The following is a 17582-nucleotide window of genomic DNA, read 5'->3' as shown; positions in this document are numbered from 1 at the left end:
TGGTGCGAACAAAGGACTGAACATCGCTTGGTAATTTGCCCAGTAAATGAATATTAACTGAATGGTGAGCAATGAAGTACCTATATGACACAGGCTTCCTGAGCACCTCAGTCTTTCTTTAATAATCAGGTTTTAATTCAACAGGTTCAGGATTAGTATGTTTTTAGCAGCACTGCATGGTGCAAACAGATTATTTTGCTTTTAAAATTACATTAGTAGTCTTCTGGCATATTGGAAGCTTGCACAATATTACATGGCACTGTGATGTTCAAAACAATTATAATTGTTTGTTCTGTTGAAAATCTAGATAAAAAATGTTGAGATTTTGTTCTGGGTTTCTTGTAGGAGTACATGGTTTACAGGAAGCATACATATATGCGGTTAGATGGGTCTTCAAAAATCTCTGAAAGAAGAGATATGGTAGCTGACTTTCAGAACAGGTATGTTTTTCCCTTTGCTTTTTCTGTTGAATTATAGCAACGGGGTTCTGTTAAGTAGTTTCCAAATCACCAGGTACACAGGCTCCTCCGTCCTCCTATGGAATATGGTTAGTGTTGGGGCCCCTCCATTCTTCTTGTAGGAATATGTTTATGCTATACATCAGCCAAGGGGTGATGGAAAGGAAGAGCCAGGTAACCTTTGTACGTGAAACTGCACGGTCAACCCATTGGATCCCAGCTTATGACAAACCGTACTTACACTGTCGTTCTTCAGCATCTAAACTATGGGTGGGATGCAACTACTTACTTCTGGCGGCTGAAGCCTGAACCAAGGGCTTCTTGCCCAGTGAGTCTTCACCCCCTCACTCCCCCAAAATTGGATCTTGTGGGGTTGGGAGAACCCCCTAGATCAGCACACAAGGGGAGGAGAACATGGATTGTTCCGTCTGGCGCTTGCAATGAATTCCTCCCATGAGGGCTGAAAGAATCACCCTTAGTATTTCACTTAAACACTAGGGCTGTGTTGATTCTTCATTTCCTTAGAAACACGTTTCAAGTGAGTACCAATGGTACCTTTTCCTGACATTTCCTAACCTTGCAGTTTCTGTGGTTTTTGTTATCTTTTATACATTGTAAACAGCCACTTCTGGAAACCTAGTGGAATCTAATGAAAGTTTGATGCTGGTTTCTATGTTGTTTCAAACAAACAAACAGAATTAATTTGCCACCCCCATTAACTCGGAAAATCATGGGAGTTTTGTGTTGTAATTTCATGTGATGAAATTTGTGGTGGTATTCCAGCATTGAGTTCTTTCCCATCATTAAAGATTTAGCCAGATCAAAAAGCCACAGTTCCACAGTGCAACAAGTCCTGTAGCATAAAATCAATATTAGAAATCAAGGCAGATACACTGGTATTATAATAATAAACTGTTGGGTGAAGTGATTCTGTCTTTGATTGCAAAAGTCAAAACCCTCCTGGTAATAGTCATTATTGTCGTAAGTAATGTTTATGTAGCAACACAACTGCAATGGTTGCTTTTGTTCTTTCTATCTCTCTCTGTAGGAATGATATCTTTGTGTTCCTCTTAAGCACAAGAGCTGGTGGCTTAGGCATTAACCTTACAGCTGCTGATACGGTGAGTAAACAGCTTGGTTTGAAAATGTTTTCTTAACACTGTGGGCTATTCCAGGATAGTTTGTACTCAGCAGAAAGGAAGAAGCACTAAAACAGGATATTTGATATGTCAAAAAAGCATAAAGCTACTATAGTCCGATTAATTAACAGAGCTTGGATATTCCTGGTAGTACAGAATTATTTGATATAATATAAAGTTTCACTACCTTTGCTTTCCTAAATCTGAATACGATGGCTGCTTCTTGCATTGTGTTTTTTCCAGTATGAAGACAATTATAGTGTAGCAAAAGAAAAGAAAACAACCCCACATAATTCATGAAGTGTTATGAGTGGCCAGTAATCTAAACCTGGAAAAACAAATAATTTGCACCCCATTTCAGATGTGAATAGTGCACATGCTTTTTGCTGCATGAAGTTGATCTCCATGTTAGTAATAGTAATGTGTAAAGCAGCCTTTAAATAATTATGTTCTTATACAAAACTGGACTTGTATCTGGGTTGACCCCCCAAAAATCACTAAGATGTTATCATTCTGAAGGCAAAGCTGTTTACTATCATTTTAAAGTGCAGTACAAACTTTGGGTGGTGACCATAGAATCAGTTTTGTATTTGTAACCTTTTCCCCTCAAAAAAATGCCCTGACAGGTAATTTTCTACGATAGTGATTGGAATCCAACAGTAGATCAGCAGGCCATGGATCGAGCTCACAGGCTGGGTCAGACCAAACAGGTCACTGTGTACCGGTTGATTTGTAAAGGCACCATAGAGGAACGCATCTTGCAGAGGGCCAAGGAGAAAAGTGAGGTAAGGGTAACAAAATATGGAATAATGTGGTGTAGAAGGGATAGCAAGGAAATTGAGCTGATTGATTGATTGAGAAATCATACATTAATCTTCGGCAAAGATAATACCACCTAATGGGAAATGATTACCTTTATATGCCTGTAATGAAGTGTAGCACTTGGCAGTAATGGGTAAATTGTACATAGCACCAAAGCTCTTACCACTTTAGGGTGCACACATACATTTTTGTGCCATGGAGTGCCTCTTGGGATTAGAATTACAAAATAACATTGCCATTTTTAAACAACTTTCAAAGTTCAGACTTAAAAAAAATATTTCTCGCACATTCAATCTAATAGATATTAGATAAAGTGCCTCCACTTCTTCTTGATTGTCTCTGGCATTAAATAATCTGAGAAGAAAAATTCAGATGCATTCTTTCTTTTCCATAGATTCAAAGGATGGTGATTTCAGGTGGCAATTTCAAACCCGACACCTTGAAACCCAAGGAGGTGGTTAGTCTGCTTCTGGATGATGAAGAACTTGAGAAAAAATGTATGTGCAAGTCCATACTCCTACCTCTGTCATATACCAGCTCCCACTGTGTGCCTGTGTTTTTGTTTGCTAATTTATTTATATCAATAACTATAAAATGAGGTAGATAAAGAAGCTAAGTGCTTATGTCCCATTGAAATAAGTGCAAACAGAAAGTCATGTCTTGATCGTTTCCCATTTATTTCAGTGGGAGCTAAGCACAACTATTTAATCTGGATCCACCCTTAAATAGATGCATTCAGTATCAAGATTAACGGCAGTTGAGACATTCAACTCCATTTTTGCTGCAGAGTGCTATTTTACAAAACAAAGCTTAAGAATCTCACAATCACGCTCCTATTTAGAAGCAGAAACGCTGGCTTCTCTTTTTGACTGTTCCAGAGAGTGTTCCTCCAACTCTCTGAAGCAGATTTGGGGAGGACATGGTGTGTCCAAGGAAGATGAATGGAAGGGGAAGTTCCATTGTACAATCAGAAATAGTTGTGCTAATGGAACTACCTTGTTGGATACCATTCTTGGATTTGGGTCTGATAGACTTTTTTGAGGGAATGGAGAATGGAACCATGAGAATGGATGAAGTTACATTGTTGGGACTAAAGGAGGTTAAAGGACCAACACAGGCCTATTCCAATTGCGTTCAACTGGGCTCTTGTGTTTTGCAAGAATTTTGCAGTTCTTCTGGTAAATAATGGTTTCTGACTTTATTTTTTAACTGGTAGTGCGCCAGCGTCAGGAGGAGAAGCGGCAGCAGGAGGAGACAAATCGTGTGAAAGAGCGTAAACGAAAGAGGGAAAAATATGCTGAAAAGGTACTTCAAATAACACTCCTGTTATTTTGTTACATTATTGCTTTAAATGTTTTTTTATTATTGCCTTCAGGAGCAGTAAGGCCACCTGTCCCGCTCAGGTTAATTTTAGTGCCTTCCTGATCAAGGAGGTTCAATCTTCCTGGGAGAGCAAGTGATGCAAATTCTCCAATGAATATGGATATGTCTCTGTTTTTAAGAATGATGTTCTTCTGTCTTTTGCTTTATATTTGCTTTTCCACATATAGGGTTAATTCAGATTTAAAGTGGGACTTTAGTCATTCTTATTTGATTGTAGCTCACTTCTGAAGAGAATGAAAATTCTCAATAAATATAATTTTTGCTGTCTGAAATGAATTTTCCTGAAATAATAATAATGGAGATTACAGATTACTTTGGATAGCAATGTTTCTTAAACTGGCATTGAAAATGTTGCTGTTATCCTCAAAAAGTTTTGTTACTGGTAGATAACTTAAATTTTCATTATTTATACAGTTCTAATATGCACATTTTTGCAAACAGTTGTTCCTAATATAATGCATTTTGCATGTTATTTTCACTAATATATGCGTTTTTAAGCACACTTCCGACTAAAACACATTTTTGTTAATTTTTTTGGTTGGAGAACTGCATTGCAAAGTTCAGTAAAGAGCCTGCTTTTAGCCACTTTCCCATGTTTTCCAGCCCTTTTGATGGTTGTTTCCTTAATTTGATTGCAGAAGAAGAAGGAAGACGAGTTAGACGGGAGGAAAAGGAAAGAAGGCATGAATCTGGTGATCCCGTTTGTTCCATCTGCAGATAATTCCAACCTCTCAGCTGACGGGGATGAGTCATTTGTTAGTGTTGACTCTGCCATGCCCAGCCCTTTCAGTGAGGTAGGAATTTCTTTACCAACACCATTGGGCTGCTTCATACATGGCGCAATGAGATTATCGCAGTGTACACCAGCTGTGGATGGAGATAGCTGTACAACACTTTTGTACAATCTTTAGAAACTTCCAGGTTAGCTTTGAATATATGGGCACGGCAGACATCAGATTGCCGTTTGCCATTCTGACCATATATCTGATATCTATTTTTAAAGTATCTTGCGCTGTCTTCTCATACATTTCCAGGCTCAGTTCAAAGTTCTGGCTTTAACTTGAAATAACTTGGGACCATGGTCCCTAAAAGATGTCCCGTTTGAGCCAACTCAAAATTTAAGATCCGCATCATAGGGCTGCTTCAGAGTGACCACACTCAATAAGAATAGGTGAATGGCAGATGGAAAGAGGTTCTTCTCGTTGATGGGTCCCATTTGTGATAGGTGAGGGAGGCAGCAACACATTTTGTAGAAGACAAAGTAGGACCCCTTCATTCTCCAAGGCTTCTAGCAGTTTTTATACTCTTGCATTTTTTAGTTCTATAGTGCACTGATTTCAGCATGCAGGCTTAATCCAAAAGCATAGCTTAAAGGGTACATAACTTATGATAACAGGATGTAATGTGAACTTACAGGCTTTTATTTTTATATGATCTAGATTTCCATCAATAGTGAGTTGCACATGGAATCCATCCCACCTGACGAGAGCAGCAATGACATGCTGGTGATTGTGGATGATCCAGCATCTTCAGCGCCTCAGTCAAGAGCTACTAACTCTCCTGCTTCCATCACGGGCTCAGTGTCTGACAACATGAATGGTTAGTATTTGTCTTTAAACATGGCGCACAAGGAGCATAATGTGAACTCAGTATATGGCCGTGCTTCTGAGCACTGGATTTGCTTACGGGCAGAACTGGAGTTAATCTAGCAAATAATGTCTCCTTCAGATTTGTTAGCTCAGGTGAAATCTGATGTGCTTGATCATTCACTGCTTAATTATTTTGATTCTAAATAAGCTTCATAAGTTGGAGTAAGGACAAAAGTATGAAGTTGGCTCCTGTTTCAAATCTCAACTCGGCCGTAAATTTAAGTGGATGGGTTTAGGCAACTCCTGTCTTTTTCAGCACCCCATTTGCCTTACAGTTTAGGAGGAGGATAATATGATACTCATATCAGCAGTGCCGAGCTTCTTTTCATTACTGTATTTGAGAGGTTTCTTGCTTAGAGATATATGTAGTAGAAAAATAAATTTTGAAACACCTTCAACTGCTCTGCCTTCCCTTTTAGTTCTTGACTGCAGCATTGTCTCTCGCAGGAGGCATTGAAAAGAAAAGTGACCAGAAGGGAAATGGGGGTCTCGATCCTTCTCCCTGACTCATTTGGCTGAGTTGCCATTGCAGAATGCAAATTGCAGTTCTCTTAATTCCATTCTGTCCAAGTCTGAATAGTTACAACTGTTTCCTAAAATTACCGGTTTGAAAAGGGGCTCTATTAATTACCGTATTTACTCAAATCTAATGCTCACCTTTTTTGGCCAAATTACGTTGTGAAAATTAAGGTGCTCATTAAGATTCGATGGCACATTTACATTTGCCAGCAAATACTTTTTTTGGTTTCAAGGTTCTGAAAATTGAGGTGTGCATTAGATTCAATGGTGCATTAGACTCGAGTAAATATGGTAGCTATCAGCAGTGCAAGTTCCAGGTAATGGGTGGAGTTGCTGTAGTTCCACAAAGCTGACTAATGTTACTGGTTTATGGGATCAGGCCATCAGCTTTACAGTTTAGAACAGTGGTTCCCAATTGGTCATCTGTGAACCCCAGGATGTCTGTGTAACCCATCCAGGGTGTCCATGGCAAAAACTACCATAGAGATATCAAAATTTACAAAAGTAGGGGGTCCACAATACTTACCTAATTGGGAACCATTGGGTTAGAACATTGCGTACCATTGCCTTTCCCACTCCCCATCCCACAGTTATAATAATAATAATATAATTTATTATTTATACCCCATCCATCTGTCTAGGTTTCCGCAGCCACTCTGGGCAGCTCCCAACATAATATTAAAAACGATAAATACATCAAACATTAAAAACTTCCCTAAACAGGGCTGCCTTCAGATATTTTCTAAAAGTCAGGTAGTTCTTTATTTCCTTGACATCTGATGGGAGGGCGTTCCACAGGGCGGGCGCCCTGGTTCCCTGTAGCTTTGCTTCTCACAGTGAGGGAAATGCCAGAAGGCCCTCAGAGCTGGACCTCAGTATCTGGGCAGAACAATGGGGGTGGAGACGCTCCTTCAGGTATACTGGGCCGAAGCCATTTAGGGCAGTTCAGCTTTGACCTTGTATAAACTCTAAGATAAAACCGTTACTTCCCGGTTTTGCCGCTCACGCAGATGCTCAAAATGACGTCATTCGAATGTGTGGAAGCGGCGACACGCGCAGTCGTGTGCTACGTTCTACTCAGGATGCGAACGGGGCTCCGGAATGGATCCTGTTCGCATCCAGAGGTACCACCGTATACAAATTCATTTCCTAAGGCACAAATCTGAATTGCTTCAAGTAGACTTGGGTAGATCATAAAACGTTGATGTAAAATATTTTACAATGTATTTATCAGTACGAGATTAGCAATTACAATGGATTCAGCAAGGACATACATTTTAATCCCCAAGCATGTCTTTTTAAATGTATCAAACAAGTTTAGTTTTTGGACAAGCATTGGATTGTCATAGTGGAGATAGTCTTACTCGATCGTACAAGGCTCAGGTAGCAGGTGACTGTTGCCCAAAGTCACTTTTCTAAATATCTCTGCTGTTTGTGACAGAATATTATCTGCCTTGAAGAATGAGGTAACTTCCTTGAAAGGGGATGGGGGTTTATGAAGGCAAAACATTTTGGTCTCCTTTACTAAATTATATTTAATTATACAGTCACTATTTGTTACACATCACTAAATGTTCTTTCTTCTTTGGTTTTGTTAAGGAATTTCAATACAGGATATGCCCATCACAGGACGAGGTCATTCAGGTAGAAGCCGAGGCCGTCCCAAAGGTGCAAATGGCGGGTCAAAAAGCACAGGGAAAGGCCGGAGCCGGAAATCCACAGCCGGAAGTGCAGCTGCCATGGCAGGTGCCAAAGCAGGAGCAGCCGCCGCCTCAGCAGCCGCATATGCAGCGTATGGGTACAACGTGTCTAAAGGTAGGAGGCTGTGTGGGGCCTTGAACACCCTTTATGCTTTGACACCAGGCCTTCAGCCGTCCTTAAGGACACCTGAAGATATCCTTGTAGGATATCTAAGTCTCCACTTGAAATCCAGGCATGTTGAAGTTCCAGCGCATATGATGGTATAAAAGTTCATTTCTAGTCCCTGAAAGATAAGCAGTTAGATAGAACTGTTGTCGGCTCAAGTCCACATTTTTGCTCCTATCAGTATGTTTATACGTAATTAAAAGGTTCACTCGCTTTCTGGGGACTAAGTCTCTTTATCACAAAATCCAATTATGATTGGTCAGATTAAGCCTCAGTACTAAATACTCGTACAAAAAATAGAATGTTTTCCTTTTCTTTGACAGCTTTCTATCCACTGTAATGAATGGGCTCGGATTTTGATACTCACTGCCTTGGGTATCCTTGGGGTAAAAGGCCAAGATACTAAAAAAAAAAATTCTTTGCTAAAGTTGACAGTAAAGCTCTTGGTTAATCTTAATGCTGCAGTTTTAATTTTGTATGCAGTTAAAAAGCTATAGTCTGGGTGTGGCCCACTGAGGAAGAATTTTGCTTTTTGTCGCTAGGTATGTCTTCAGGCAGCCCTCTTCAGACTCCTCTCATCCGACCTGCTGGACTTTCAGACTTTGGACAGTCAAGCGCCACTTCCCCCTTGAGTAAAGGAAACAGCGTTTGTGGAACCTCCAAACCCTTAAACCTGACAGGTTCCTTGGCACCAGAAACCTCAATCCGAAAACAATACAAAGGAGCCCACACTTCAGGTGGGCGATAGTAATTCTGAAACCCTGGAACCTGTGTGTCTCCATAGTGGCTTCCTAAGCAGCCCACCCACGCCTACCAGCAAAAGGGTTTACAGATGATGCCTTGTTTCCATCCCACATGTGGGCTTGAGGAGAAGACAACTGCACTACTGGGGCAAGAGGTATTCTGTGTGCACTTCTGTGTGTAGCCCACATTTGCTGTCTTTGCAGATTTGGGATGAGGAGGGACAGAGACTTGGGATGCTTGAGCTTAACTTTTCCATTAGGCTTCTTTCTGGCATCCTACAAATCATGCAGGGAACGGATCCAGCTTCCACATGAGACTGGCTGCGAGATCTCCTCCCCCTTCATTTGTACTCACACCAGCACCCTTTGCCCCCCTCGTCTTTCAGGTTTCATACGGAATTCAACTCCATTCTTATAAGAAGGAGATCAGCAACTAAACTTGGGGGGGGGGTGCCCCGCAGATTCAGAGGAGCCTTCTGGCCGGTGCGCCTTTTTTTAAGGGAGCTGTGGACAAACATCTTGGTGGTTCTAATGCGTATGAATGGTGGATGCAATGAAGAATAGACTCTAGGGGAAAGGAGAGAGGAGTTTTGCACTGCGTCTTAGAAAGGGGCTTTTGTCAGTATCATGCTTCTGAACTACTAGAGTACTGCTTGGTTGGCTAAACGACAATAGGACAGATTAGAGCTTTTGAGAATGATGTTGCTGCCTCTGCCTCACAGAGCAGAAGGAAGTTTCAAATTGCCAATTAGCATTGCAAAACCCAGGCTCGGATACATTTACTTTCATAGCATTGGGTTTTCAGTACAATTTCTTGGATTTGGCTTATGTGGGACTCTTCAATGTTTTAGATTACAAAGCCATTTTGTGTGCGATTACAAGAAGAAATTGGAGTAGTAGGGAATTGTCCCTGGTTTTCATCTCATTGTGCCATAGAAGAGTTTTTTAAAAACATGTTTTAGGTACCACTGTTGGCCATACCACAAAGGATGTGCATTGGGGAATTCTTCTATTTTCCCGTTCCATCCAGTCCCCAGCTAAAACGATGTCTTTCATTCCAAGCCATCCATTCATGGTGTTCCTTTTCTTTAGCAAGACTCATTTGTCAGCAGTGTCCACACCCAGCAGATTTGGATTGCTCCACTGTGATGAATCCAGCACTGTAGCAAAGCTCTGTGAAGCTAGTGAAAGTTGTTAGAGAGCAGCAACGCCATTAAGTGCAACTCTTTGTTGTGGTATTCTATTCTGAATGCACAAGAACCATCTGCTTTTGGCATGATATATATATATATAAATATATATATTCTGTCTGCATTGCACTGAGATGAAGGAGGGAGGCAGTTCTCCTGCCTTCACATTTACATTAAATGGATTTTCTTTCTGGGCATTTTCATCTTTCAAGGGAGAACCAGGTTACGAGGTGAAGATCTTAGCTAAGGCAGCAAAGGATTTTTCAGTCTCATGCACCTTGCCTGGTGTCCCACAGTGTAGAGCAAGTGCTTCCTGTTGACTCTGCCTTTAATTTGCACACCTGAAAATAGCAGAAATAAGTTCAGTTAAATTGTTTTTTTTATTTTAAAAAAACAGATTTGGAGGGAATAATTGGGTGGGGAGGGGATATTTAAGTTAAATCATGAAGATTTTACCCCACCCCGCTCAGATTCACATGTGTATATACAGTGTTTAGAGGGAATCAGAAAATGCCAAGCCTTTTTTTCCTCTTTGAATGTGCTGTCTATTTTTATAACTGAACTTGTACATATGTATAAAAAGAGACACATCTTTCTTTTACTAACTGGAGAAAAGAATCTTAAATAAAATGGAGTGAGATAATTTTATGTAAATTCAGTCTCTGTGGCTTATTGTTCCATGACAAAGTTTGGTGAAACAAGGTATGTGCTGAAGTGCTTCATTTTCTAATTATTTTACATCTGCCTATGTCTAAGAAATAACTACATTCAGCAGGATACACAGAATGTGCACAGGCGATCGCAGAAGACTTCTTGCCACTACAGTCTCGGAGCCATCTGACTGATAAATCAGTAGCTAAAATACAAGTGATTTTCTTTTCTCACCCCGTCCTTGCACCCAGTATGAGGTTTCCCCCTTTCTGATAGCGTTGCAATGAGCAGCGGGGGTGGTGGGGGTACAGATGTTAGCAAATGTTGTCATACCGTTCTGTATGGTGGTGTGAATTTTTGTTATATGAATAGCACTGCACACTGTAGGTGTGGTAGATTAAATACCTCCCCTGCATCCTCTTCTCCCACCTTGCTTAAATACCAAACTGGGCCCACGGTATCATGGTATATTTCCTGCATAATTTGGTAGCTGTGGGTACATCTTTGCAAGCCTGGCAGCTGACAGTGATTTGTGAGGAGATCAACATGATCCCATGCTATGTAAAGCAAAAGGATCTATAATGTTTGAACTTTCTTTTCTGTGCTAAGAAAAACGGTAATGTACAAGTGTGGTTGTTTTATATTGATTATTAGTAAGTATAAGTTCAGTTGTGTAGTCTCATTTTTATTTTTAGCAAAATAAGGAGTCATTATTCCATGCACCAAAAATATTGATTTAGTTCCCTCTTTGCCAGGTTTGTCATTCCTTTGGTGTGTAGATTTACCCTGATTCCTACCTGGTGGTTAACTGTCAGTTTGCTGCTTCCCATAAACTATACATTTGCTAGATAAAAAGGCTTATCAGAAGATAGTTGGGTCTTTTAAAATGCTTTGCACAGAGTTTTGCAGGTGGCACCAAACAGCAGTGCCTGTAAACCTCTTTTGCATGAGCCAAGAAGGCCTTGTGATGGGCTTGGCCAGAAGTTTCCTACCCCTGCCTTACACCAACAAAGAGCGGGGCTAGCAAAGTGCTAAGAAGATCCTTACAAAACGTTGCACCCTTTATGCTTTTTCTTCAGCACCTTCTCTTCTTATACCTAACTTTCTGAAAACTATTTGTTTTGCCTATGTGTTTATGTAGACTTCTAAAACTCACATAAGCTGTACTGGTCATCATAAGAGGCAGAGCTTTTAATACTCTTCTGTGAGTCTTGCTTTGCTTTGGCTATATTTAAAGTAAAAAACAACATTTTGAGGAGCTCAGCTTTCGAAAAGAGTTCTGTGCAGCATTTTGGGGGGAGGGGAGGATGAATCATGAGAATTAGACATACCAAAAAAATAAGCTGCATGAATGCTAAAATGATCTGGTGAGAGGGGCAACAGCCGCCAGGCAGCATACCTTTTTATCATGGGGGTGTGAATGAAGGGAAGCAAAGTAGCCCAGAAAAATGAGGCAACAGTACTGTGCCAAAGGACTACAGTGGTACCTCGGGTTACATACGCTTCAGGTTACATATGCTTCAGGTTACACACTCCGCTAACCCAGAAATAGTGCTTCAGGTTAAGAACTTTGCTTCAGGATGAGAACAGAAATCGTGCTCCGGCTGCGCGGCAGCAGCAGGAGGCCCCATTAGCTAAAGTGGTGCTTCAGGTTAAGAACAGCTTCAGGTTAAGTACGGACGTCCAGAACGAATTAAGTACTCAACCTAAGGTACCACCGTACCTCTAAACTTTTCTGTCAGGATTAGAAATGGAGAAATATTTCGGTCTTTCCTGTTTTATAAGATTATTTTTGTTGATTCCTCAAGTGTAGCTAAAGGATTATGTTTTCTTCAACATGGACAGCTGCTAGCTGGATTGATTTATTCTGATTCTGAGTTTAAATCTCTACGGTGAAGCTTTCTTGTTGCTATCTCGGTTTTTACCCCCCTCCAGTTCTCCATAGGGCTTTAGTATGTGTGTGAAGGGCCCGTAAGGTAGGATTGCCAGACCTTCTGAATTGACTAAGGAAGCACCCCCCCACACCCTTAGTCAGGAACTCTTTCTGCAAATCTGAGGACATATTAGCTACATATCTGTGCTTTTAAGTGAGGGGAAGGGGCACATAAATTGCAATTGTGGGAGATGGGTCAGTCTAGATCAGAAGCTTAGCCCTGAGGGTTAGGGGAATTCTTTTTCCCAGCTCAGATTAGGGGCATCATCCCTGCAATTTGCATGCAGGAGAAGAGCTCAGCTGGAAGGGAATGGGATGGTTTTTATCAATTGTAAATTGCAGTTTACAATTTAAAGCAGTTTAAAGCAGGGGTCCAGTTTAAAGCAGGACCACAGTTGGGCTGTAGGATTAAAGTCACCTGCCCCTACACTTGAGTTGCAGTCTTAGATGGTCAAGGACTCACTGGCAATTCATGGGGTGGGAGAGGAACACACTCCAAAGGCACAGATCCATAGTTAGTATAACATGTACAGTTTGGCCCCTCCTTAGGTTTTTCAGCCTCTGCTTCAGCTTCAGAATCCTAGATCCTTTTCACTTGTTGCTTTCCTAGTAAGCTATTCAAGGGTTTAAAGCTCATTATCTCTCTGCTAAATGCTGAATAAGATCTTTAAGTGGATTTCACTTGAGAGACTCTTAATCTCTTAGCCTTAAATTCACTTGACACCTGCTGGGCTACCCATGCTGTGTTTAATACTGTCTCTGACCTTTGCTTACTTTCTCATGTGACATATTTCAAGGGACGCACCCTCCTTGACCGCCTGCCTTCAGTAATTACTGTTGTCCCAAAACCTATACTCCTACTCTCTCCAAAGGATAGCCATGGCCACCCCATGGCTATTCAATGGTACCTCGGGTTACATGCACTTCAGGTTACAGACTCTGCTAACCCAGAAATAGTACCTCGGGTTAAGAACTTTGCTTCAGGATGAGAACAGAAATCGTGCTCCGGCAGCAGCAGGAGGCCCCATTAGCTAAGTGGTGCTTCAGGTTAAGAACGGACCTCCGGAACGAATTAAGTACTTAACCCGAGGTACCACTGTAGTTCTACTTGAAACTTCTCTATTTTTCTGCTGCCGCATCCAGAATTATTCCTTTTGTACTTCATTTTACACCATGGATTGGGGTCCTGTGGCCCTTCAGATGTTTTTGGGGTATACCTCCCATCATCCCAGCTGGGGCTGGTTGGAGCTGTTGGAGAGTCAAAACTGCCCATCCCTGTTTTATTTTCCAGCTCTAATTGCTGCCTATGTTAAAACTGAGAACAGCCGTTGCATGGGTCTTTTAGTGGGCGGGGAGGCTAAGCACTTTGTGTTGGTAGTCATTTTTATGGACGTTCCCACAACCTTCCAGAGCAAAGGTTGCAGGAGGCATGAGGGACCATAGAGGAAGGAGCCAAGGCAAAAATTTCCTCCCATGGGAAATTTACAATGTAAGAGATTGGTACTTAATGTACCTGCGAGAATGAATCATTTCTAAATCTCTCTTGTCCCATCCTTCTCTTCCTACTTCCCCGAAAGCATTATTCAAGGAATGCACCTTGCTAACAAAGCCACAGCTGTTAGAAAGTTATGTATACGACAAGCCACTTGCTTTGAGCTATTGTGAGTAAAATGTTTTTGTAATATGAATGTTATGCTTAGACATTCCAAGATGCTGCAAAGGCTCTTGATAAATAAGAGGCAAACAGGATACTGTGGGCAAATATCCTGCTTCTTTGCAAATACACTGCGAGCAACCTATTAGATTGCTTATAGCAGCAATGCTCAGAATTTGCCAGGTGGGGAGACGGGACATTTTGTATCACTGCAAATATAATCAAGATGGCAAAGAGAAGGGCAGGTTGTCTGGTGCCAATGGCTTTTAATATTGGAATGAGAGTACTATCAGTCCAATTTTTCTCAATGGTGAGTGCTGATTCTGTTTGCTCTAGGATGCAAACAGGAAGGATGTTTGCTATACGATACTATAGTTCGCAAAGAATGCAAAAAAATTGCTTGAAAAATAGGGGCTACCTTTAGCACATTCAGCATAAACCCAGAAGGTGAAACCAAACTCAGTGTAATATGCTCAAAGTGTTTCACCCCAGTGAGCAACCTGGCCGCTGTTGCCCCGGTGAGCAACCTGGAATAGCTCAGTCCGTAGAGCATGAAACTCTTGATCTCAGGGTTATGGGTTCAAGCACATGTTTGACAAAAAGATTTCTGCATCGCAGGAGGTTGGACTAGATCACCTTTGTGGTCTTCCATCTCTACAGTTCTATGATACTATGAATTCTTCAGCTGAAGTTTCCAAACCATCTTTAGAGGCAGCCCTATGTATAATGTGTTGCAGTAGTCTAACCTAGAGATTACAGAGGATTAACAACAGAATTTAGGCTATCCCTGTCCAGATATGGGTGCAGCTGTTTAACTGTTTTTTTAATTATTCCCCCCCCCCCCCGTTTTTAGCCTTTTAGTCAGGGAATAGGTTGGGTATAAATGAATGAATGTTTAAACTGATAGGGCTTTCCTCCTAGAAACTCTGTAATTTCCAGTTCTTTTTATACGGCTGATATCCTTGCACTCAATTTACATTTAGACTGCAAACATTTCTTTTGCTTTAATGCATTTTGTCTGGTGTTTGCTTTCTACAGCAGTGCACGTCACAGACAGTGCCGTGTATTTAACAAAACACTGAAAAGCTCTTAGCAACTTCCCAGTCCCAGTGTAGCAACAGCTTGATGGCCTCCACGCCTCTGGTGGGGCTCCATGACAAACATATATCTGCAGCACTCTTAAATGCAAGTGTGTGGTTGGAGTGTCCAGACAGGACTGTGAAGACCCAGGTTCAACTCTCCACTTAACTGGCTGTGAGTGGGCGGGATTTCCGCCGAGATTGCGGGTGACCCTTCGGCGTCCTTCTGGGGAAGCGGAGCCAGCTTGAGGGAGATTTGCGGCGATGGGGCGGCAGGATGAGAAGGCGCTGGAGGGCCGGAGTGGGGACCCCGAGGAAGAGGAGGAGGAAGAAGAACTTGTGGATCCTTTAACTACTCTAAGGGAGCATTGTGAACAGATTGAGAAATGTGTGAAAGCTCGGGAACGTTTAGAGGAGTGTAATGCTCGAGTGTCATCCAAGTCCAATACAGAGGAGAAGTGTACAGAGGAACTCTTTGACTTCTTGCATGCTAGAGACCATTGTGTGGCTCATAAACTCTTCAGCAAATTGAAATAAATGTTAATATAAGCCTGTGTCGTCCTCATGCATAGCTGATGAAAATCTGAGTGTTCAGTTTGAGTAAACATGCAGCTCTGCACATGTGATATGAAAGTGAATGCAACTAGCTCTGTGGTAATTCTGGGAGAATTTAAGAGTTGCCATCAGGATACATCTGTTATGTAGAAGATTTGTGGCTGCTTAACAAAGTGTTTCTGTAGACTTCTGATATTAAAGATATTTCCTGTCAAATGAATAATAATAATAAAAAACCTCTCCACTTAACTGTGAAGCTCACTGAGCAACCGTGGTCTTGTCTCTCAGCCACACCTGCCTCACGGAGTTGTCATGCAAGTAGAAGTGGTTGGGGGAGAATGAGGCCTACCACCCTGAGCTCCACAGAGAAGGTGTGGGATAGAACTGCAATAAATACAATGTTGCAAAAATACTCTACATGGTTCCGGAAAGCAGCCATCACCCTTCTGTCATTTCTGGCACCTCTGGGGAGAAACTCCCATTATTCCATTGCATTTCCTCAGATTGTGCAAATATATTTTAGTATAAGTGCCTTGATGTCTGTCCTATCTGTAATGCTGGAAATGGAAAGTTTTTAGCAAAATTTGCACCCTCCCTTTGGTTGTGAGAACCCTGTGAATTGTATGGCTTTCCAGTACATCAGAGCTTTCCAACTGTGTGCCGCAACATGCTAGTGTGTTGGCTGCAGTGTGTAGGTGTGTCATGTGAACGCTCCCCATGCTCCTCCTGGGACTGGAAAGGGGTTAGTTTCACCTCCAGTTTGCTAGTACAGTGGTACCTCAGGTTAAGAACTTAATTCGTTCTGGAGGTCTCTTAACCTGAAACTGTTCTTAGCCTGAGGTACCACTTTAGCTAATGGGGCTTCCCACTCCTGCCATGCTGCAGCAGCGCAATTTCTGTTCTCATCTTGAAGCAAAGTTCTTAACCCGAGGTACTATTTCTGGGTTAGCGGAGTCTGTAACCTGAAGCGTCTGTAACCCAAGGTACCTCTGTAAAACTGAATTACTGTGTCGCAAAATGATGCATGTCTAAAAAGTGTGCCACCAACATGAAAAGTCTGGAAAGCTCTGCAGTGCATTAACCTTAAATGAACCTCCATTGACCTATGTGGATATTTATAGGTAACAAGCTACTCATGAAACACCTTTGGAACTGTTATAACAACTTTCAGGTCTCATGCAGTTCTGCTCAGCAGAAGTATGGCATTACGTTACATAGCTGCATATGCAGCAGGAATAGTGTATAGTACCTCCAATTTACTGTTGTTTGAAGGCTTTTTTCTGTGTAAGTCACTTCTGCGTCTTCTACTGTAATAAGGAAAGGCCTTATTTCCTTATCTTTGCAAAAGGAAGACTTGGGAACGTTGAGAATCTAGTTTCATATTCTTGTTTTTCTCTTGAAGATATGTGCATCATACTTCAGTAACTGAGTTGCCAAATTAAATTGAAAGAGAAACTTAAAAAGTACCACAGCAAACAACTCTGAGGTCCTCCTCCCTGACTCTAGAAGTTCGTTTTGTTTTTAATTATTTAATCAAAAGGTGTATAGACAAGCCTTCAGTTAACAAAAACAGTTATCACATATGAAATGCAAAATAAAACCCTGTGTCAGCCAGAACAATAAAAGCCAACAGAAGGATCATATCAGTAGAGTCATCTTAAATGACTTGCTGGAGAGTTGGAGGAAATAAAAAGTTGTTTGCTTGATACCACAAATATACTATGGTGCTACTCAAGTCTCCCTAAGGTGCTGCTGGAATTGAAAAGTCCTCCCTGGTCACCACCTGCATAAGTTCAGGGTGGTAGGAGACTTGAAGAAGGGCCTCTGATAGTGATTGTAGCACGTGGACAGGGTCCTGTAGAAGATGGCAGTTCTTTGGTTAACCCGGATCTTAAGCCATTTAGAACTTTAAAGGTAAGCACAATATCAGAAATTGACTGT

General features: G+C 41.5%; 2 protein-coding genes across 3 annotated transcripts in view; both read left to right on the top strand.

Moving 5' to 3' along the window:
* Positions 1-10423, top strand: part of INO80 (INO80 complex ATPase subunit) — a 54250-nt gene extending 43827 nt beyond the window's left edge. Inside the window, exons 28-36 of one of the 2 annotated variants that reach the window (XM_053382939.1) lie at positions 346-440; positions 1507-1579; positions 2224-2382; positions 2814-2916; positions 3636-3724; positions 4444-4596; positions 5242-5401; positions 7570-7785; positions 8379-10423. In XM_053382939.1, coding sequence (XP_053238914.1) covers positions 346-440; positions 1507-1579; positions 2224-2382; positions 2814-2916; positions 3636-3724; positions 4444-4596; positions 5242-5401; positions 7570-7785; positions 8379-8584 — 1254 coding nt within the window. In that variant the 3' untranslated portion in view covers positions 8585-10423. Of the gene's footprint in view, positions 1-345; positions 441-1506; positions 1580-2223; positions 2383-2813; positions 2917-3635; positions 3725-4440; positions 4597-5241; positions 5402-7569; positions 7786-8378 lie in introns of both variants that reach the window. The other variant, XM_053382931.1, reaches the window with a different exon arrangement.
* A 4841-nt stretch (positions 10424-15264) lies between these two features.
* LOC128410993 (cytochrome b-c1 complex subunit 6, mitochondrial-like) lies at positions 15265-15857 on the top strand. Its single transcript, XM_053382915.1, has one exon. The coding sequence runs from the start codon at positions 15351-15353 to the stop codon at positions 15621-15623; it is 273 nt and encodes a 90-aa protein (XP_053238890.1). The 5' UTR covers positions 15265-15350; the 3' UTR covers positions 15624-15857.
* Positions 15858-17582: the final 1725 nt, after the last annotated feature.

This window comes from Podarcis raffonei, chromosome 1 (assembly GCF_027172205.1).
Source record: "Podarcis raffonei isolate rPodRaf1 chromosome 1, rPodRaf1.pri, whole genome shotgun sequence".
Classification (NCBI taxonomy): Eukaryota; Metazoa; Chordata; class Lepidosauria; order Squamata; family Lacertidae; genus Podarcis; species Podarcis raffonei.
The sequence above is the reverse complement of the archived record's forward strand: the minus strand, read 5'-3'. Positions and strand labels throughout refer to the sequence as shown.

What these genes read in the sequence shown, in the direction of transcription:
- LOC128410993 (XM_053382915.1), top strand. Translation starts at nt 15,351, where the DNA reads ATGGGGCGGCAGGATGAGAAGGCGCTGGAGGGCCGGAGTGGGGACCCC.